The sequence below is a fragment of the Wolffia australiana genome, chromosome 9 (genome assembly GCF_029677425.1).
Source record: "Wolffia australiana isolate 7733 chromosome 9, ASM2967742v1".
Lineage (NCBI taxonomy): Eukaryota > Viridiplantae > Streptophyta > Magnoliopsida > Alismatales > Araceae > Wolffia > Wolffia australiana.
This window is the reverse complement of record NC_135843.1, coordinates 5,136,652-5,157,223: the sequence shown is the minus strand read 5'-3', so window position 1 is coordinate 5,157,223 and position 20,572 is coordinate 5,136,652. Positions and strand designations below refer to the sequence as shown.

Below are 20,572 nucleotides of genomic sequence, written 5' to 3'. Positions count from 1 at the left end.
AGAGAGAGAGAGATGGATGGTTAACTTGATTGAGATAGAGAGAGAGAGAGAGATGGATGGTTAACTTGATTGAGATAGAGAGAGAGAGATATGGATGGTTAAGTTGATTGAGATAGAGATAGAGAGAGAGATGGATGGTTAAGTTGATTGTGATAGAGATAGAGAGAGAAATGGATGGTTAACTTGATTGAGATAGAGAGAGAGAGAGAGATGGATGGTTAACTTGATTGAGATAGAGAGAGAGATGGATGGTTAACTTGATTGAGATAGAGAGATATGTATCATAAAGTTGATTGAGGTAGAGAGAGAGAGATGGATGATAGAGCTGACTGAGGTAGAGAGAGAGATGGAGGATAAAGGGAGGATAAAGTTGATTGAGGTAGAGAGAGAGATGGGAGAACCGCTGGCTGTGATACTGGCGGCGCCTGTCAGATAGAGCAGCTTAGCTGAGATCAACTAAAGGTGGTTTTCAGCCTTTCACAACTCTCTCTCTCTCTCTCTCTCCCTTTCTCGCTCTTTCTCTCTTTTATTCTCTCTATCTCCATCTTCTCTCTCTCTCTCTGCCCATCTCATTCTCTCTATCTCCACCTCATTCTCCCTCTCTTTCTCTCTCTCTCCGTTTCCTTCTATCTCGCTTTTTCTCTCTCTTCATCTCCCTCTCTCTTTCTCTTTCTCGCTATCTCCGTTTTCCTTCAATCTCACTTTATTCCTCTCTTCGTCTCCCTCTCTCTTTCTTTCTCTCTCTCTCTGTCTCCGTTTGCTTCTATCTCTCTTTCTCTTACTTTCTCTCTCTCTTTCTCTTACTTTCTCTCTCTTTTTCTCTATCTCCGTTTCCTTCTATCTCTCGTTCTCACTCTCTCTCTCTCTCTCTCTCTCTCCTCTTTCTATCGGCCTCCATCTCCCTCTCTACTTCCCTCTCTCCATCTCTTTCTCTCTCTCCCTCTCTATCTCTTTCTCTCCCTCTCTGTCTCCATCTCCTTCTGTCTATCTCTTTCTCTCTCTGTCTTCATCTTCTTTTCTCTCTCTGTCTCCATCTACTTCTTTCTCTCTCTATCTCTGTCTCCACCTCTTTTCGATCTCTTTCTCTCGTTGTCTTCGTCTCCTTCTCTCTCCATCTCCATCTATCTCTCTATCTCTACCTTGTGTCTATCTCTTTCACTCTGTCTTTATCTTCTCTCTATCTCTGTCCCCATATCCTTCTCTCTCCATCTCCATCTACCTCTTTATCTCTACCTGGTGTCTATCTCTTTCACTCTGTCTTTATCTTCTCTCTATCTCTGTCCCCATATCCTTCTCTCTCCATCTCCATCTACCTCTTTATCTCTACCTGGTGTCTATCTCTTTCTCTCTCTGTCTTCATCTCCTCTCTATCTCTCTCTCTGTCCCCATATCCTTCTCTCTCCATCTCCATCTACCTCTCTATCGCTACCTTCTGTCTATCTCTCTCTCTGTCTTTATCTTCTCTCTCTTTGTCCCCATATCCTTCTCTCTCCATCTCCATCTACCTCTCTATCGCTACCTTCTGTCTATCTCTCTCTCTGTCTTTATCTTCTCTCTCTTTGTCCCCATATCCTTCTCTCTCCATCTCCATCTATCTCTCCATCTCTACCTTCTGTCTTTATATTCTCTCTCTCTCTCTCCATGTCGTTCTCTCTCTTTATATCTCTCTATCCATCTCCATCTCCATCTCCATCTCTATCTCTTTCTATCTCTCTATCCATCTCCATCTCCATCTCTATCTCTTTCTATCTCTCTCATTTTATTATAATCATAGACATATCTGCAAATCCTCTCACATCTCATTTACTCCCTCTCACTATCTTTGACTATCTGTCAACTGTGAATCCCTCGCAAGAATGTATATCTCTCTCCACATATCCTCTCAGTCAGCCCGCAAAATCTGACACCCTTTCAAAATATACAATCATTATCTTCTGTATGAAAGTTTTCGAGCCGAGGGTAAGCTAAGTTCCAAGGAATATTCTATTCAAGCCCATTTTTTTATTCTTTGTCACGTTCTCTTCCCCCGGATAATTGATTAAAAAATACTGCAAGCAGTTCTAGACACTATCAAAGCAATACAGAACACAATAAATAAATAAAAATACGAGTGTACTTTATTTCACCGAATTATTCATTAAAACAAGTTAAAATAATGAACACAGATAATAAGTGAAACTTGATGCATTATAATTCATTCCAGCCCATTTTTTTTATTTTGTTGTCACGTATTTTCCCCCGGATAATTGATTAAAAAATACTGCAAGCAGTTCTAGACACTATTAAAGCAATACAGAATACAAAATAAATAAATAAAAATACGAGTGTACTTTATTTCACCGAATTATTCATTAAAAAAATGTTAAAATAATGAACACAGAGAATAAGTTAAACTAGATGCAGTATAATTGAACCTGAATTTTGGGCATATACACAAATCATGAATCTTCAAGGTCTGATTAAAGGTTCTGTAGATTCTGAGGGAATGACAGAAAAATGTGCGGTTTATAGTACAGGAAGATCTTTTTTATTCATTTGCAGAAGAGAGTACTAAGAAAGTAGACAGGGGCAGAGTCATAAATAAATGTTAGTTTTGTCAGACTGACTTGGCGGCGGAAAATTCTCCCTGACGTCAGCCACGATGGGAACGGGGAATGACGATTATGACCTCGCCTGAAGCAGTCACGTGTCATTGTTTCCCATTATTGTACTAATCACGTGCCGGCCATTTTTATTTTTTTTCAGAAAGTAGTACTTGGGCGGTGGGCCCTTTTATCTCTCTAGCGGAGTCCTACTGTCACTGTTCATCCATCTCTCTCGTAGTATCTGTTTATTCTCTGTATCTCATTTGTTCTGTGTTTCCGCTTGTCTCACTGTCTCTCTCTTCCTTTCTCACTGGCTTTATCACCCTACCTGCATATTTCATTACCCATTTCTCTCTCTCTCTCTCTCTCTCTCTCTCTCTCTCTCTCTCTCTCTCTCTCTCTCTCTCTCTCTCTCTCTCTCTCTCTCTCTCTCTCTCTCTCTCTCTCTCTCTCTCTCTCTCTCTCTCTCTCTCACTCTCTGTATCTTTTCTTTCTCTCTCACACTCTGTATCTCTCTCTCTCTCTCTCTCTCTCTCTCTCTCTCTCCCTCCCTCTCTGTTTCTCTCTCTTTCTCTCTCTCTCCCTCTCTCCCTCTCTCCTCTCTCTCTCACACCCTCTCTCTCTCTCTCTCTCTCTCTCTCTCTCTCTCTCTCTCTCTCTGTATCTTTTCTTTCTCTCTCACTCTCTGTATCTCTCTCTCTTTCTCTCTCTCTCTCTATATCTTTTCTTTCTCTCTCTCACTCTCTGTATCTCTCTCTCTTTCTCTCTCTCTCTATATCTTTTCTTTCTCTCTCTCACTCTCTGTATCTCTCTCTCTTACACTCTGTATCTTTTCTTTCTCTCTCTCTCTCTGTATCTTTTCTTTCTCTCTCTCTCTTACTCTCTGTATTTTTTCTTTCTCTCTCACTCTCTCTCTTACTCTCTGTATCTCTCTCTCTGTATCTTTTCTTTCTCTCTCTCACTCTCTCTCTTACTCTCTGTATCTCTCTCTCTGTATCTTTTCTTTCTCTCTCTCACTCTCTCTCTGTATCTCTGCCTCTCACTCTCTGTATCTTTTTCTCTCTCTCTGCCTCTCACTCTATGTATCTCTTTATCTCTGTCTGCCTCTCACTATCTGTATCTCTCCCTCTCTCTCTAGCTCTCTCTCTCCATATATATACCTTTGTATCTACCTGTCTATCTATCAATCTATCTGTCTCTATCTATCTACCTATATATCTATCTTTGTCTCTCTATCTACCTATCTATCTATCTCTGTCTCTCTCTATCTACCTATCTATCTATCTACCTGTCTATCTACCTCTCTTTATTGTTCTTTGTCTCTCTCTAGCTCTATCTCTGCCTGTCTCTATCCATCTATCTATCTTTCTATCTAGCTCTCTCTCTCTCTCTATCTACTTATCTATCTCTCTCTATATGCTTGAAGTTTAGACACCCAAATAGGCCAAATAATCCTAGTTTGGCCCCAAGAAGTTGACATCAAAGCTCGCATATACATCTCTCTCTCACACACACTCACTATACTCATGAGTCATCAATACTCCCTTACATGCTATCAATTAATCTCTCTCTTGCCATCTATTTCACCACTTTCTTGCCTACTTATCTCTCTATACATCTCTCGCTAGACGGACCGCCCATGGACTGATGACGAGTCGTCATCAGTTCCTTCCCATACCATCATCAGCCCTCCGTCCTGACCTCAGAATGGGAACGGAACGAAAGACATCGCGACTCCGTCCCCTCCCATACCGTCCATCGTCCTGTGTCCGTCCACGAGCATAACACATACTTGGGACAACTTTTACAGTCCCAAAAAATGCCCAATAGTACCATTTTGACCCCATTAAGTTGACATCAAAACTGACCCAGTTTGTCTCAGCCCTCCAATATAATCTCCCCAACCGTCAACGCGTAAAAGGGCAGGGTCTAAGTCAAAGTTAAAGTCAAAGTCAAAGTCAAAGTCAACTAACCTTCAAGCATGGCTTTAGCCGCTTCGACTAGAGCAGACCTAAAGTCCCCAGAAGCCCGGCCGAGAACCGTGTAACCTTCCTTGTCCTGGGCATCCACATCCGCCCCGTGCCTGACTAAAAGCAGGGCCACCTGAAACATTACCCCACAAAAAATTAAAGTCCAAGAACCAAAAATACAAGGAAATTTTGGATCAAGAAAATGAAAATTGGATGTTAATTGGAGCCGAGGCGTCGATCGATACAGAGAAGGTCACAAGCAGCAAGGGATTGTTGAAGATTGCGACGAGGAGGCGATGACGACGAGGCCATATGACCCTTGAACTTTACTTCTTTCTTCTTGGCTGTCCTTGACAGGAATGGGCTAGATAGTATTTAAATAAACCAAAATATCCCCCCCCCCACTTCATGGGTAAAATGACAGAAATGCCCTGAGATACAAACGGCATCGTATCACACGAACCCTAAGATATCTAAGGGGGGGAATTAACCTAACGATAAAATAACCAAATACCCCTAGTCTGAAATGACAAAATAACACTAACAGGGATTGGAGAGAGCACCAAATGTTAAATAATCCTGGAAGAATGAGAGGGAGAAGATCCTATTAAATTATTCAACAAATCACATTCAGAATTCTTGATTCTCCTGAGTCTCCGCATGTATTAAAGGGTAAAACTACCCAACCGATCAAATCGCAAAAAGCCCCTTATGAGATGAAATAACAGAAAATACCCCTAGCACGTTCCCATACAAACTTCTCAATCCTCCTCCTCAGGCTCAAGGGGTATTTTACAGGCACGACCAAGATAGATTTTTTTTGACGAAAACCAAAATTAGATTTAAATAAAGAGTACGTCTATAAGAGTCCTGATAAGATAACTGATTTTTGAAAATCATACGGTTATAAATACCCCCTTGTAAGGTCATTAGAGGAACATTTTGATTAATGATCATTTTGTGGTTTCTTGGCAAGAGAGCAAGAACTTTCGATTCAGAAGTTCTTAAGGGTTCGCTCACCTATCGCTCACTCTTCATCCCATTTATTAATTTTGTTAGATCTACATGGTGATCGTAACAATGTCTACCCAAGAGAAGAAAACTTCACTATTTATGATAAAGATATTAGGAATGCTGACCTGATGGTGCTGGCAAATAACTGCATGCATTAGGGGCGTTTGACCTGTTCGGTCAACTGCATCGACATCGGCGCCTTCCTCTATCAGCAGCTCACAGAGCTCACCATTTCCAGTGCTTGCAGCACGATGCAGGGGAGTACAACCAACCTAGATGAGAAAAAAAAAATTGTGAAAGAACTTCCTTTGAACAAAGCATTTTATTAAAAGAGTGGGAAGAGATCAAGGGAAGAGGAAATACTTTATCTTTGGTATTGAGCTTGGAGCCATGGGCTATCAGAGCCTCTGCTATTTTGGCCCTCCCTTTGCTTGCAGCGTAGTGGAGGGGCAGCCGGCCGCCAGAGTTTGCAAGATTTACCAGTGCTCCTGCTCATTTCAATGACTTTGCCCCAATTATCATCATAAATGACATTCCTCAGCGAGCTAATTTCAAAACCATGGAAAACGGCGTTGAAGTTCACTAGAATGATGCTTCCAAAGCAAGGAGAAAGGAAAATCATGCGATGAAAATAATTTCTGTATTGCAGCGTTTAATAAGAAGTTTTAACATTACATTTCATTGATTTTAATCTGTGATGGAATCGTGAATAGTGATTGATTCCCACCACGCACTTATCATCTTGATATGTATCAAATGAATGTTGCCATTTAAACTCCAAGTGTCGGAACTCTAAGGATATCTTTGAATGGCTTTGAAAGAGAAATGTGACAAAACATTGAAATAATCAATTATCATGATGAAAAAAGACGGATGTGTTCTTTTCTCACAATTTCTTGTAACTTTCTTGATCTATGCTCCTAGTTTAAACAGATGCCCATTTTAATTCTACCAAAAACATCTAAAAATATCTCAAAGTATCTGGAGCCAATTCCAGCTAGCTCTTCTCCATTTTTCACCTAATAACAACTTTCTATGCCATATTCTATCATTAAATTCAAGCAAATAACAAGTACTCGAGGAAAACGAGCATCACCATGATTTTACAAGTTAATCCCTGAGAGAAAGAATCTAACTAGATTCAGGTAATACCTCTGTTGAGCAATATCTCTACCACATCAGAATGCCCACTGCTCGCAGCGGAGTGGATTGGCGCCCATCCTTCCTCGTCCGTGCGATTGATGCCACTGACCGAGGGGTCTCCCAAAGACAACAGGCTAACCACCTAATCCACAGTGCCAAGATCAATACTACATTATCATTTCTCCATCAAAGATGACAAAAGAACTGGGAGATCACGACACAAGATCATTTCTCCATCAAATACAAAAATAACAGGGAGATCATTCCTATTAAATTTATGAATCGAAGGACAAAAAAGATCATTTATCTATCAAATAAAATATATAACAAAACAGGGATATCAGTCTAATTAAAATTTACAAATCGAAACACATATAAGATAATTTCTCCATAAAAGACAAAAAATAACGGGGAGATCATTCCGGTAAAACATATAAATAGACAGACACACACGAATATTTTTCCATCAATGACAATAAGAAAGTAGGGAGATCATTCCGGCTAAATTTATAAAAAGAAAGCGAAACAAGACCATTTCTCCATCAAAGACAACAAAAAACCAGGGAGATCATTCCAGTTTAATTTAAAAACAGAGAGACACACAAGAACATTTTTCCATCAATGACAATAAAAAATAAGGAGATCATACCGGTTAAATTTATAAAAAGAAAGTGAAGCAAGACCATTTCTCCGTCAAAGACAACAAAAAAACCATGGAGATCATTCCGATTAAAATTCACGAATCGAAACAAACACCAGAATATTTATCCATCAAATACCATATAAAAACAGGCCGATCACTCCGATTACATCTACAAATCGAAAGTCAAACCTCGGCGTGGCCGAAAGAGGCTGCGACGTGAAGAAGCGAGCGGCCGTCCTCGTTAAGCAGAGATCGCGCTCGATTCAGATCATTGTCAGATAGCGCTTCGAAGACGGCTGAATCTCCTGCCTCGGCAGCCCTGAAGAGTTCCTCAAGCTTGGGAAAGTCCAACTCCATCTCCATGAACAACCTGAAATTCAAAATTCAGACACCTGGTATTTATAGGTCACAGTACAAGCTGTTCAAATCTTGCCCAACTTACTAATTTTCTTCACAAAACATAAATCAAATCTACCCATAAAAATTGTCAGGAAAAAACTCAAGTATACCATTATTTTTAAGAGCTTTAAATGATAAATGATTTTTTTTCCATTGAAGAATTTTGATGATATTAAATTCTCATCAGGAGAACGCATTTTTAGCTCTATTTTTTATTACCTGGGATCTTTTCCAAGGAAATTGTACAGCAGTTAAAATTTTGAAAACTGGAGTTTATTCAATATCAATGTTTGGGACAGTGCCTTTTATTGAATGTTATGTTTATATGATTTGAATGGCATTGCAAATCCAAGTCACACTTGTAATTATCAAATACATGCAAATAAAGTTAACTTTTTTAGTTTAAAAAAACCAAAAGTGGATGATTTGATGGTCTTTCCCTTTGAATTTGAGGACTGTGAATGTTCTGTTTATACGATTTGGATGGCATTGCAAATCCAAGTCACACTTGTAATCATCATACATGCAAATAAAGTTAACTTTTTTAGTATGAAAAACCAAGAACGGATGATTTGATGAACTTTCCCTTTGAATTTGAGGACTGTGAATGTTCTGTTTATATGATTTGGATGGCATTGCAAATCCAAGTCACACTTGTAATTATCAAATACATGCAAATAAAGTTAACTTTTTTAGTTTAAAAAAACCAAAAGTGGATGATTTGATGGTCTTTCCCTTTGAATTTGAGGACTGTGAATGTTCTGTTTATATGATTTGGATGGCATTGCAAATCCAAGTCACACTTGTAATCATCATACATGCAAATAAAGTTCATTTTTTTAGTATGAAAAACCAAGAATGGATGATTTGATGAACTTTCCCTTTGAATTTGAGGACTGTGAATGTTATGTTTATATGATTTGGATGGCATTGCAAATCCAAGTCACACTTGTAATCATCATATATGCAAATAAAGTTTATTTTTTTAGTATGAAAAACCAAGAACGGATGATTTGATGAACTTTCCCTTTGAATTTGAGGACTGTGAATGTTATGTTTATATGATTTGGATGGCATTGCAAATCCAAGTCACACTTGTAATCATCATATATGCAAATAAAGTTTATTTTTTTAGTATGAAAAACCAAGAACGGATGATTTGATGAACTTTCCCTTCAAATTTGAGGACTGTAAATCGTGTCCTACACAGTGCGACCTCGTACCTAAGTTAACAATTTAGCTATGAAATAATGAATAACACTTATTTGACTATAAATAAATGTATGGGGAGTTTTTTTTTAATTTCACATGCAACAAAAATGGCAGGGAAAGGTAATGAACATGCTCACGAGAAGAATAACATTTTTAAACACTATTAAGTATTATTTAATTCATTTTATTGAACTTTATGTACCAGAATTATATTTAACTGTCAATTCTAAGTTCATTAGACTAATTATTAGGGGTCAGGAATTCAATCAGACCATTCAAACGAGTGCTCAAATCCATAGTAAGATCAACTGAAACCGGTTCTTGAACATCAAAACTCATTAACTGATTTGGACCATGATCAAACCATTGGTTCAGATTGACTTCAACAATCAGGCGATATGGTAAAGTCTACTAAGATATCCTATATTGACTTGAATTTTCATAATTTCATATTGGATCGGATCAAATTGCTCAATTTAAAAACTAACCAAACATTTTTTATATATTTTGTAAATTTAAAAAATTAAGTGGGAAAACCTCTGGCCACTATTATTTCCCATGTGACATCATGGTTGTTCACTTTCCAGATTACCCTACTTCATGTCCATTCGAGAAGGATAGCTACGCCCTAATGCACTGTATGATGCACTCTTTCGCACTCCCTAGATGTTCAACTATGTGGTACATTCTCTCGTGTTCCCTTTAAATTAAAGGATGCATGTGGCATGGTGTACATTCTGGATCTAGGATGAGGTAAGTCCCAAATGTGTGGAAATTAAAGAAGGAAATAATTTTAACAAAAAATTATCCCAATCCTTTGGTCCATCTCCAAATGTCCCTTTATGTTTTCACCTAGACGATAATAACAAATACAAAATAGTCATCGTCCATTGTAACTCTTCACATCCGTAGTAATAATATTATGACAAGGACAACATTATGGATATTATGTGGGCATTAAGCCAATCACACTTCAATATCATTTTAAGTTCACTTAAATAAATGTTTGCTCATTTTTATTGTCGTGTGATGCTTTTAGTGAACTATTATTGGACCATGATATAATGATGACTAGTCTCTAAACATGTATTTTTAATATTCCTATTCATGATACTATAGAAAGACATCAAATTATCACTATTTGATACACTATGTATGGTGATCCTATGGCAGCAGGTGTAGAGACAATAAAGACATATGATAGGTGATTTTAAGTAAAGAGTTCACTAATTGATCTATACAATTCCATCAATGGTATTAGCCCTGAATGCCAATCAAGAGTTCACTAAGTGGTCATTCAACATGACACACCAAAGAGATTTTGTTGATGGATGGTTATGTTTGATTTGACGTGTGAGTCCCTAATCACATGATTTTAATATCTTAACTCAAATGTATCAATAAGTAGAGGAAGATGATTGAGTGGTCAAGATAGGATCATCTAACATTGATATTCGATGAGATCAACTCGAGGAAGAAGATGCATTAAATGCTTCACATAGGCACAACATACATTATAGAAGTTATTCTTTGATGATCTCCACTAAGCATCAAGTACTAACTAGAATGACAAATGGGTTTGGTGGTTAATCATACTTTAAGGCGTTCAAGAGGCTCCCAATGACAAAGGATTTTACATATATGATAACCGATGATGGTAAAGGTTCCACGAGAGAGTTTATTTAATGCTTTATATGTTGGGTTCTGTAGTTTGATTCATCCATGAAAAATACATTCCATAGATGCGGAAGTGTGGTCGATCGATTCTCAATCGATCTATTAAACAAAATATTGTAGTACCTTTTGGGGAACACGTTTCACCCTTGACTTTGTCGTTCCGAGATCGTTCTGAAGCCGTTCACGCGTCCGGCCTCTAGAAGTATCCACGCGATCACTCGGAGCTTGGATCTCCACCTTTTCTTCTTCACTTCTTCTTGAGAACCTTGAAGATCTCCTCACCCTGAAGACTCTCTTCCTTGGAAGTGTAGAAGAGGGTGGAGAGGGGAGGGGCTCTCAAATGAAACTTGCATGGGTGTCTAAAATGAGACCCCTTTCCCTCTTTATATTTCACTTAAGGTTTTTCTCAAAAACCCTCCAAAGAAAAATATATCCACCAATGCCCTTATGACCTTGGGCGTGTGACCCTTTAGGCCCATGTATCGTTCTAGTTAATAACTTAAATGGCCCAATAACATTTATTGACCAACCTTATTAATTAACTATATCAACATATAGATTAATTAAATAAGGATCGATTTAACCCAATCGACAGGTTAAGTTTCCAGCCCGTGGGGTGCCAAGCTACACCTCGTGCTCTAGAGGATACCGAGTAGTCTCGAACTCTCTCATGGAACCTTTACCGTCATCGGTTACCGTATATGTATAATCCATCATCCGCGCAAGACTCTCGAATGACTTAGAGCATGGTTTATCGTCAAACTCTGATCCGTCATTCGATTAGAACTGATGCGTAACGGGGATCATTGGAGAACGCCTTCTCCAATATCCTCACTACCCTGGCCAAGGATTTTCTTGCATCGTCTTCCTCGAGTCAATCTCCTCTTATATCGAGGGCGGATGATCGCATCTTGACCACTCAATCATCTCCGTAAGCTTCATACTACATCCAATCTATAACTTATTTGAATCCCATGATTGGAGACTCATATATCACAGTCAAAATGTAGTCGTCCGCTTACGAGATGTCCTTGGTGTCTCAGGTCTGTGGATCACTTATACAACCGTGACTTGAATCAACCTGATTGACGTTTAGGTATAATACCATTCAGGGATTCATACGGATCAATTCAATGAACTCTTTCTCCAAAGAGCACCCACTATCTGTTCTTAGTGTCTCCACACTAATAGCCACAAGATCAGCTATACTTATCGAATGAGTAGGATCAGCTAGTGCTATTCTATCCGAATAATTCGATGTCCGTCTCGACTATCCTCGAATAGGAATATTTAGAATACATGTTTAAAGACTAGTGATCACTGTATTATGATCTCATCATATTGGAGACTCATATATCACAGTCAAAATGTAGTCGTCCGCTTACGAGATGTCCTTGGTGTCTCAGGTCTGTGGATCGCTTATACAACCGTGACTTGAATCAACCTGATTGACGTTTAGGTATAATACCATTCAGGGATTCATACGGATCAATTCAATGAACTCTTTCTCCAAAGAGCACCCACTATCTGTTCTTAGTGTCTCCACACTAATAGCCACAAGATCAGCTATACTTATCGAATGAGTAGGATCAGCTAGTGCTATTCTATCCGAATAATTCGATGTCCGTCTCGACTATCCTCGAATAGGAATATTTAGAATACATGTTTAAAGACTAGTGATCACTGTATTATGATCTCATCATATTTCACTTTGTCATTGCACGTATTCGTGGACTTCATTATAAACATCACACAAAATAATAATGAATGCAAATAATTTATTCAATGAACTTAAATATACATGGTAGTGTGATTGGCTTGACGGCCACATAATATCCATCATAATATATTCTGGAGCATGTAGTGTACCTTGGCATCCCGTAATTGGGAATCTTAACCTATGAATTGGGTTAAATCAATCCTTGATTACCTAATCTATGCATCACAATTGAATTGATTTACATAAGCGAATAATGGTTACATAATTTATGTGACAATTAACTTAAACTATGTTTCTTAGGTCTAACATTCTTATAACACAAGTAAGCACATTGCCTTCGTTAATCGGCATTGTAACTAAATTAAACTATGTTTTATACAACTGATATTATCAGAATTCAAACTTAGGAAACATAGTAATTTTTGAAATGTTAATTATAACCGAGAACATTACCTGTTAGGTTTCAATATTTTTTATGGCAGACTGCTCAGATTGTACCAAACCAGGGCTGTTGATCTGCCATTTCCTTTTGGTCCAAGGGCCAAGCCAGACCGGGGACCATATATTGAGTAATAATTATATTTTTTTCAGCCAACCCATGCCCACCCCTCCTCCCCGCTTGCACTCGTCCCCGCTCGTGCTCCCACTTGTAGTATCCCTCCCCCCCAATCGCACTCCTCTCCCCTTCATATTTTAATTTTTTTATTCTCATTTTACTCTTCTTTTTCGTATTCTGTTTTCTTGTGTTTTTTTATTCTCATCGCATTGCTCTCTTTTTCTCTTATTCTGTTTTTCATATTCCATTTTCTCTTCTTCATTCTTCCTCGTCTTTTCATCGTCTTCTACATTTCTTTCCTTATTATTGTATGTTCCCTTCCATCTTCTCTTTTTCATTGTTCTCTTTGTTATTCCTTGTTTATTCTTCTTTGATTATTTTTCTCCTTTTCTTTTGTTTTTGTTTTCATCCCCTGTTTTTATTTTCATCTTCTTTTTATTTCTATTTTCCTTTTATTATTATTGTCTTCATCTTACTTTCTTACTCTCTTCTTCTTCTTTTTCATTGATTCATATCTTTTTTTTTCATTTTTATTTTACTATTGTTTTCATCTTTCATTTTTCTTCTTTGATTGATTTCCTTTTTATTTTCTTCCTTTTTCATCCCTCTTATTTAATTCTTCTTTTTTGTTTTATCTTCCTTTCCTATGTTTCTTTTATTTATTTACATCTTACTTTATTCATTTATTATTCTTTTCATAAATCAATCTCCTTCTTTTATTCTTCTTTTCATCTTCAGTTCCTATTTCGTTCTTATTTTCTTCTAATTTTCTTCATTGTTCATTCTTATGTTTGCATTTTTTCTTATTCTTCTTCTATTTTTTAATATTTTTCTTTTGTTCTTTGTTTCATCTTTCTTTCTTCTTGTTTTCTTCTGTGTCCTTGTTCTTCGTGTTTCTTTTCTTCCTTACTGTTTCTCTTGATTTCTTACTTCTTATCATACTTCTTTTCCTTCGTCTTCCTTGACATCTTCCATGCTTCTTCTTTTCCTTTTCCTTTTCTTTTTATTTATTCTCATTTTCTTGTTTAATCTTATTCTCTTATTCCTCTCTATTTTTCTTTTATTATTCTTATCATGTTCCAATATGGTATTAATCGAATATTTTGCAATACATCATTCCTTACAGGAGTTAGTCTGTGCCAATTATTTTTTATTTGACTTTTCTTCTCTGGGTTTGACATTGACTAGTCAACATGATTAGACTGGGACCAGACCGGGACTGGACAAGACCTGAGTGGAACCAGACAATACCAGAGTGGGACTGGACAAGACGTGACAGGGCGAGACAAGAGGGGATCGATACTGGACAATATCGGAGTGGGACGGGGCAAGACTGGTTCGGGACGGGACAAGACCAGAGCAGGACGAGACAATACTGGACTGAGTCGAAACAAGATTGGACTGGAACGGGACGAAACTTTAGGTAAGGTTTAAGTACTTGCTAAAAACTGGGACGGTGATAATTTTTGGGCAGAGGCTCTTCATTTTTTCACTATTAGGGTTCCGTAGCCGTCATACGTCATGTCACATGTCACGGTGACGGCATTGTGACAGATGACGTGACGGTGACGGAATTAGTGGCCCGTGACGATGACAGTGACAGATGACGAACTAGTTGTGACGGTGATGTGACGATGATAGGGGGCATTGGACGGGGGACGTGACGGGACGGCCGTCACGGATGACAGCCGTGACAGATTTTTAAGACTCTCTAAAAGTCACCAAAAAAGCTTAAAAACCGTTAGATTTAAACTTTCTGACAACCAAGATTTCGCCATGTGGCGTCACTAAATCAATTTCTTGACATTTTGCCGAAAAGTCCCTGCATAAATGCGCATGCGCAAAAGGACACCGCTTAAAAATAATTGGCGATATGCCCCTCTGATTCTCTCTCCTCCACAAGGGTTGTTCTTCCTATCACGGGTGACGGTGACGACATCCGGTGACGGGGGTGCGATGGGACGTCGCAACGGGGGAGGAGTTACACTGTTGTGACGGATTTTTCCAAAATTTGTGGACGTGTGATGGGTCGGTACTGTGACGGAACTTCCGTCGCGTCACCGTCCGTCACGGATCGTCATCCGTACCGTCACGCCCGGGCGTGCCGCTCCCTATAAATCACTATTAATTCTTTGGCGGGAATCACATAAATTCGAAATCTAGCTCAATCTCGGCTCTGTTCTTCAGCACTTGGTACGCGCGGCGACGTCGAAGACAAGATCGACGGAGATGGAAGGCGATCGTTTGGTTGTCAGAGGTCCATCAGACGCGATTTCCAGAGTTCGATTCGCTCAGAGATCGAACAATTTGCTGATTTCTTCTTGGGACACCGTCAGTGATAATCTCGGTCTCGGCCGCTGTTTCTTAAGTTGATTTTCGCGTGTTGAATTGGATAGCTTCTTTGAATTGCAGATTCTTAGGCTGTACGACGCGGACGCGGCGAGTACTCGCCTGGAAGTTCGCTCGGAGGCTGCTCTGTTGGACTGTTGTTTCGTTGACGAGGCATCTGCTTTGTCCGCGGGTTCCGATTGCTGGATTCGAAGGTCTTGTTCGAATTTTTGTCGATTCGGGGAATTTTTGGAGATTCTTTTTCATTCCGTCGGTTAGATTTGGGGCATGCCGCATCAAAGTAGTTTCTTTTTCGGGAAAACGATTCTTCCATGGCTTTAAAATTTTGAATGCTCGCGTGTCGCATGAAATTTTCTATTCTCTGGAACTCATTCCGTTTTTTTCATCAAAATTTATCAAGTTAGCTTGCTCGTTCAAATCTTTTTGGGAGATTCTCTTCCTTTGCAACAGTTAGATTTGCGGTCTTTTTCAGGAAAAATAATTATTCGAAGGCTTTAAAGTTTCAATACAATGCGTGTCGCACACACATCAATGAATCTCAATAGCAAATTTCATGTTTTATCAGTTTATCTTGCATATCCATAAGTCTTCTTAGGTATGACTTGCCTTCAGGGAAGCATGAAAAAGTGGGAAATCATGAAGATATCGTGACAGCCGTCGAGTATTCACAAGAAACCGGTAAATTTTCCCTCTAAGCTCATTTCATGATCATGCAATTAGGATATTTTATTATAAAAAATACCCCAAAATTCATATCTCTTGTTGATTTTGAAATTGTTTCCACTTTGCAGGACAAGTGATCTCAACTGGGATGGATAAACAATTGATTTTATGGGACATGCGTAGCAAATGTAGGGCAAACGAGTTCATCAAAATGAATGCTGAAGTGGGATCTATCACTCTATGTCATTACTCTCTAGTGGCGGCAGTCAGAGAGTGTGTACATGTGTACGATCTACGAAACATGACTGCGCCTCTACAATCAGAATCTTCTATGGACTTTCAGATATGCTGTGTCCGATCATTCTCAAACAAAAAAGGTTATATATTTCTCTAAATTGTTTCTTAGCTCGATTAATATATGAGCTGTTTGGACGCGGGTCATGTTATTTTACTTCTCTCGGCATCAGAATCTTCGTGTTGTTTTCATTAAGGTGCTTTAGAAACCATTCAGAAATTAATACGGGTCATGTTATTTTACGTGGTCTCTCGAAATTTCTTCTCCCGGCATCAGAATCTTCGTGGGAGAGAGTTAGGCATATCTTAAACATCAAGATTATGGGGAATTCGAAGAAATAAGATACTATCAGAAAATATGTGATTGTCTACTTTATGTATTTAGGCATGATTCATTTCTTCCTCATTGAATTAATTTTTGGCTAAAATTTTTGTATTTTGCAGGGTATCTAGCTGGTTCCATTGATGGGCGTGTTGCCCTTAAATTCTCGGAGGGATCTCAGTCAAGTAAAACAGGGTAACATCTAACCCACCTCGCACTTGCACTCTGAAAATATTTTTTAATGCTATGTTCGAACGAAAATACTATTTATATTAAGATTTGGAACTTATTTTTTGGAAGGTCGGTTTTCCTTTGTCATCCGAAGGCTAAGGAAAGAAGGCAGCACTTGGTTAGTGTAAATGACATCGCATCCCATCCATGGTCGGCTGAGATCTTACTATTTTTCCATGTCATTTACTTGCTGATCCCAAATTAGTCTGTTCAACCTTTTTTCTAAAATTTCTTGGTATTTTTTAAAGCCAAAGTACGTTCGTCACTGGAGATAATGAAGGGCATGTCATACTTTGGGATGCAGAAAATAAGAAAAGGAAATTTGAGGTATGTCTCATCCTTTGTAGGTAAATATTTCATTAAATATTTCTTTTTCTAGTTTAGACTTGGGTCAAAATGGAATGATGTGAATCCCGCAGGGAGATCACTACAGTCCTTGAACTTAAAAACAGAAAAATACCCGAAGCATCTGATCAAAGTACAGTATTAGAATCGAGTAGACAAGATTCAGTAGGATGATACTTTCATGAAGTTTTAACTCCCATGGAAAAAATGATTACTTTAAATAAATATTCCTGATGTTGAACTGAGGACAAGCTCAAAATTGTTGAAAATATTAAATTTCTTGAATATTTTTTAAACATTTTCAATCCTCCATGGATCAGTAAAGTTGTTCTCAAGAGGATGAGACCTGATGGGATGGACATTGTTGACAGACTACGGCGATGGTGAAGTTGTCAAATTGGAATAATGTTTCCAATAACAGTCTAAATCCCTTTCACCTAAAAGAAGTTCTACATCTTTAAAGAAACATAGGGGAAGTTGGCAAAAGACAAAAATGCCTTTAGTGGTCTTAAGACATGATAGTAGTGTTCGGCCATCCGATATCCCGATACAATCGGGGTAGTTTCTGATACCGGATCTTGGGTATCAAATATCCATCTGATACCGGATATTGGGACAGATACTGCAGGCCTCCGCACATGGCAGGTACCATACCAGATATTGAATCTGATATAGGATATCGTCATGCTGATACCAATTTTTTATGTGGATTTTGATATCTGATATCCAAATCCGATATCTGGATATCGGATTTAAAATACTTTTATGAAAACCGTTAAGAAATATAACAAATCCTCAAACATACTATATATATAGCTCCCTCTAGCATAGTTATGCATTTACAAACTATTTAAAATATATTTCTATTTCTATGTCAGATATTGAGAAAAGTGATATCCAATATTGTCATCCAACCCTTGAGACAAAGATGGATGCTGGTATGGGGACAAATAATTATATCAGATACCAGTACTGCACCTATTGATATCTAATAGAAATATATTTTATCTGGATAGCAGCCCATTTCTGATATCTGGTTCAGCATCCATCCCAAAATCAGGGTTGGGAAAGTGAACACTGTACTATAGGGATCATATCAGTATCTCTGCTTTTTTCATGAAAATGTTTGTTTGCTTGCACAAGTTTTGCAAAAGTAGTAAATTTTACCTATCTATTACTTTTGTTCATGTATTCTTTCATTCTCATTTACTTTGGTAATATGTTTTTCATCATGTTCTAAGGTCGGTCCTCTCTCTTGGCAGTTCCCCAAGCAAAGTAACAGTGTGGCTTCAGTGTCATATAATCATAACGGTCTGAAATTGGCCATCGCCAGCAGTTATACATACACAGAGCTTGAAGAAATGTAAGTTTCCTCCTCTACTTTGGTTTAATTGGATTGTATTTTATAATGATTTATTGTTGACCTGAACTAGATAGTGGTCAGCTCACTATTGACCTCATCTTCTTTACTATTGAGTCCAAGGCCACCTTTAGTCTAGTCTGAGGCGTAGGTCAAACCTTTGACCTTGCTACGGTAAATACTCAGGTTTAACCTAATCCGTCTCTAACCCAAGCTAAAACGGTGAATTAATCAAACATTTATTCAATATATTGGACTAAAAAATTCCATGATTTCTCTTGCCTTTTTGTTTAATCGTGTTCTCAAAAGATTAAGTTTGAGACCTTTTTATGGGTAATTGTGTTGGCTGCCCTAGCCAATCTTAATTTTTTTTCTTTCTTTACCTTGCTCCTTGTTTCAGGAAGCACCTTCCTGAAATTTTCCTGCATGATGTGGATGAGTTGGGCAGACCATTGTTGGAGTGATTCTCTGTCTCTACCATAGCCTCCTCTTAAACTTTGAATTTGAAAGGTTCTTCACTAATCCCGTAAGAAATAATTTTGCTGCTTGTTATTTGTACTGGACCTGTTTTATACTGTAGATTTAACCCAAACTCGCTAATCTCGGTTAAATTTGAGCCTGATACACTTAGTTAGTTTGGGAAACTCTCTGAATTTTTTTTTCCACTTATTGGGAGATTCAGGAGGCAAAAATCAATCTAATTGATATAGGAAGACCAAAAGAATCTTCCTATATCCCATTTTTGTGTTCAACGGAATTAATGTTTTAGACCCTTCGAATAAATGTTTTAGACCTGAGATGTTTCTTTAAGACCATCTTTCAATTTTTAATATGAGACATAAGACCAATAACATGAATTAATATTTATTGCTTGCTAAGTCTTCTGATGAATTGCAAGAAACAAAAATTTGCAGGTCGAAGAGTTCATGAAGTGTTCTTGGTGAAAACAAACGTAGTGAAAGGTCCAACCGATATCCGATATCGGATGACAACATCAAGGCGGATAACGATATCGGATATCGGTACTGCAGCAACCGATGTCTGATATCGTTATCCGATATCTGGATATCAGTAAAAACTGATATCGGAAATGTGATTTCCGATGTCCGATACAACACCTTTCCCGATACCGTAATCCAATGTCAGTATCGGATTTGGAAGTCTTATTAGGTAATATTCAATTCATTAACTTCTGGAATTAGCTCTATATCACTAGAATCTCACCCTACAAAATTAAATTGTATGGTATGTTGATACCATAACATATGTAAGTTAGGATTGGAGTTCTTATCCATATTGGAACTCAAGTGGGGAGAAAATAGATTCATGAATGGAATCACATATGCAATACTGATAGAAAAAAGCATTATAAACTTAATTATTTTTGTAATCTCAAGCACGCCTTTGGCATTTAATTGTTTGAATATTTCATTATCACCATGCATCAATATAGTTGTTGGATCTCAGGTATATTTGCTTTAGTGAATATGGAAAAATGAGATCATGAAGTCCCCATTTATCATTATTTCAGTAGAGTAGATGCCAAATTGTTTCCTTGATTAATTATGATTGCATTGAATCCATTAATATCGGAATATCGTTTAACTTAATATCATACTAAAGTTTTAAAAATCCATTGATGCAATAAAGCCTTCGCTTTATAATAAGTAATTACATTTTTTTCTTCAGTTAAAATAATCTTAAAAACTGTTATAAAATTTTTATCTTGTATACTTCCAGAAATACATAAAAGATGAAAGCTTAATTTACAATTTCATGAAAATAGTCATATTAATGAAAATTCAAATCATGACATAATAGAAAAACTGATGGATGTACGTGTTTTGCATTTCTGAATACACGAATATGAATTTTCTTCTCTTTGGGAATAATGATATATATTAATACATGTATATTCACATGGAATATGTATAATTCATTGCATGAAACTTGTGAGTTCGTTTTTCATTTGTTTTCCTGAAGGATTGATAATACAGATTGGGGCATGATAGGAACACATGAAATAATTAAAGAATCAAATTATTGGAAAAACTTTGTGACTACTACTACCTTAGTGCCTAAGTATAAA

The 20,572-nt window shown here is 37.7% G+C and overlaps 2 protein-coding genes across 2 annotated transcripts; one reads left to right on the top strand and one right to left on the bottom strand.

Annotated features, from left to right (window-relative positions):
• Positions 1-4,436: 4,436 nt before the first annotated feature.
• Positions 4,437-7,714, bottom strand: LOC144708003 (Ankyrin repeat family protein). Its single transcript, XM_078581293.1, has 5 exons — positions 7,545-7,714; positions 6,722-6,854; positions 5,933-6,057; positions 5,695-5,841; positions 4,437-4,688 (listed from the first exon to the last, which is right to left on the bottom strand). The coding sequence occupies exons 1-5, from the start codon at positions 7,710-7,712 to the stop codon at positions 4,554-4,556; spliced, it is 708 nt and encodes a 235-aa protein (XP_078437419.1). The 5' UTR covers positions 7,713-7,714; the 3' UTR covers positions 4,437-4,553.
• Positions 7,715-14,869: 7,155 nt separating this feature from the next.
• Positions 14,870-19,117, top strand: LOC144707732 (Transducin/WD40 repeat-like superfamily protein). The gene is made up of 9 exons (XM_078580964.1): positions 14,870-15,250; positions 15,332-15,462; positions 15,864-15,946; positions 16,060-16,308; positions 16,670-16,742; positions 16,848-16,928; positions 17,027-17,105; positions 18,386-18,486; positions 18,884-19,117. Exons 1-9 carry the CDS (start codon positions 15,149-15,151, stop codon positions 18,945-18,947), a joined length of 963 nt encoding a protein of 320 aa, XP_078437090.1. The 5' UTR covers positions 14,870-15,148; the 3' UTR covers positions 18,948-19,117.
• Positions 19,118-20,572: the final 1,455 nt, after the last annotated feature.

Bases quoted from the DNA above. Each gene is read 5' to 3' on its own strand.
- LOC144708003 (XM_078581293.1), bottom strand. From the start codon at position 7,712: ATGGAGTTGGACTTTCCCAAGCTTGAGGAACTCTTCAGGGCTGCCGAG. The intron at 6,058-6,721 runs GTATTACCTGAA...TGAAATGAGCAG, and splicing joins AGAGATATTGCTCAACAGAG to GAGCACTGGTAAATCTTGCA. The intron at 5,842-5,932 runs GTATTTCCTCTT...TTTCTCATCTAG, and splicing joins AGCTCAATACCAAAGATAAA to GTTGGTTGTACTCCCCTGCA.
- LOC144707732 (XM_078580964.1), top strand. From the start codon at position 15,149: ATGGAAGGCGATCGTTTGGTTGTCAGAGGTCCATCAGACGCGATTTCC. The intron at 16,309-16,669 runs GTTATATATTTC...TGTATTTTGCAG, and splicing joins ATCATTCTCAAACAAAAAAG to GGTATCTAGCTGGTTCCATT. The intron at 16,743-16,847 runs GTAACATCTAAC...ATTTTTTGGAAG, and splicing joins TCTCAGTCAAGTAAAACAGG to GTCGGTTTTCCTTTGTCATC.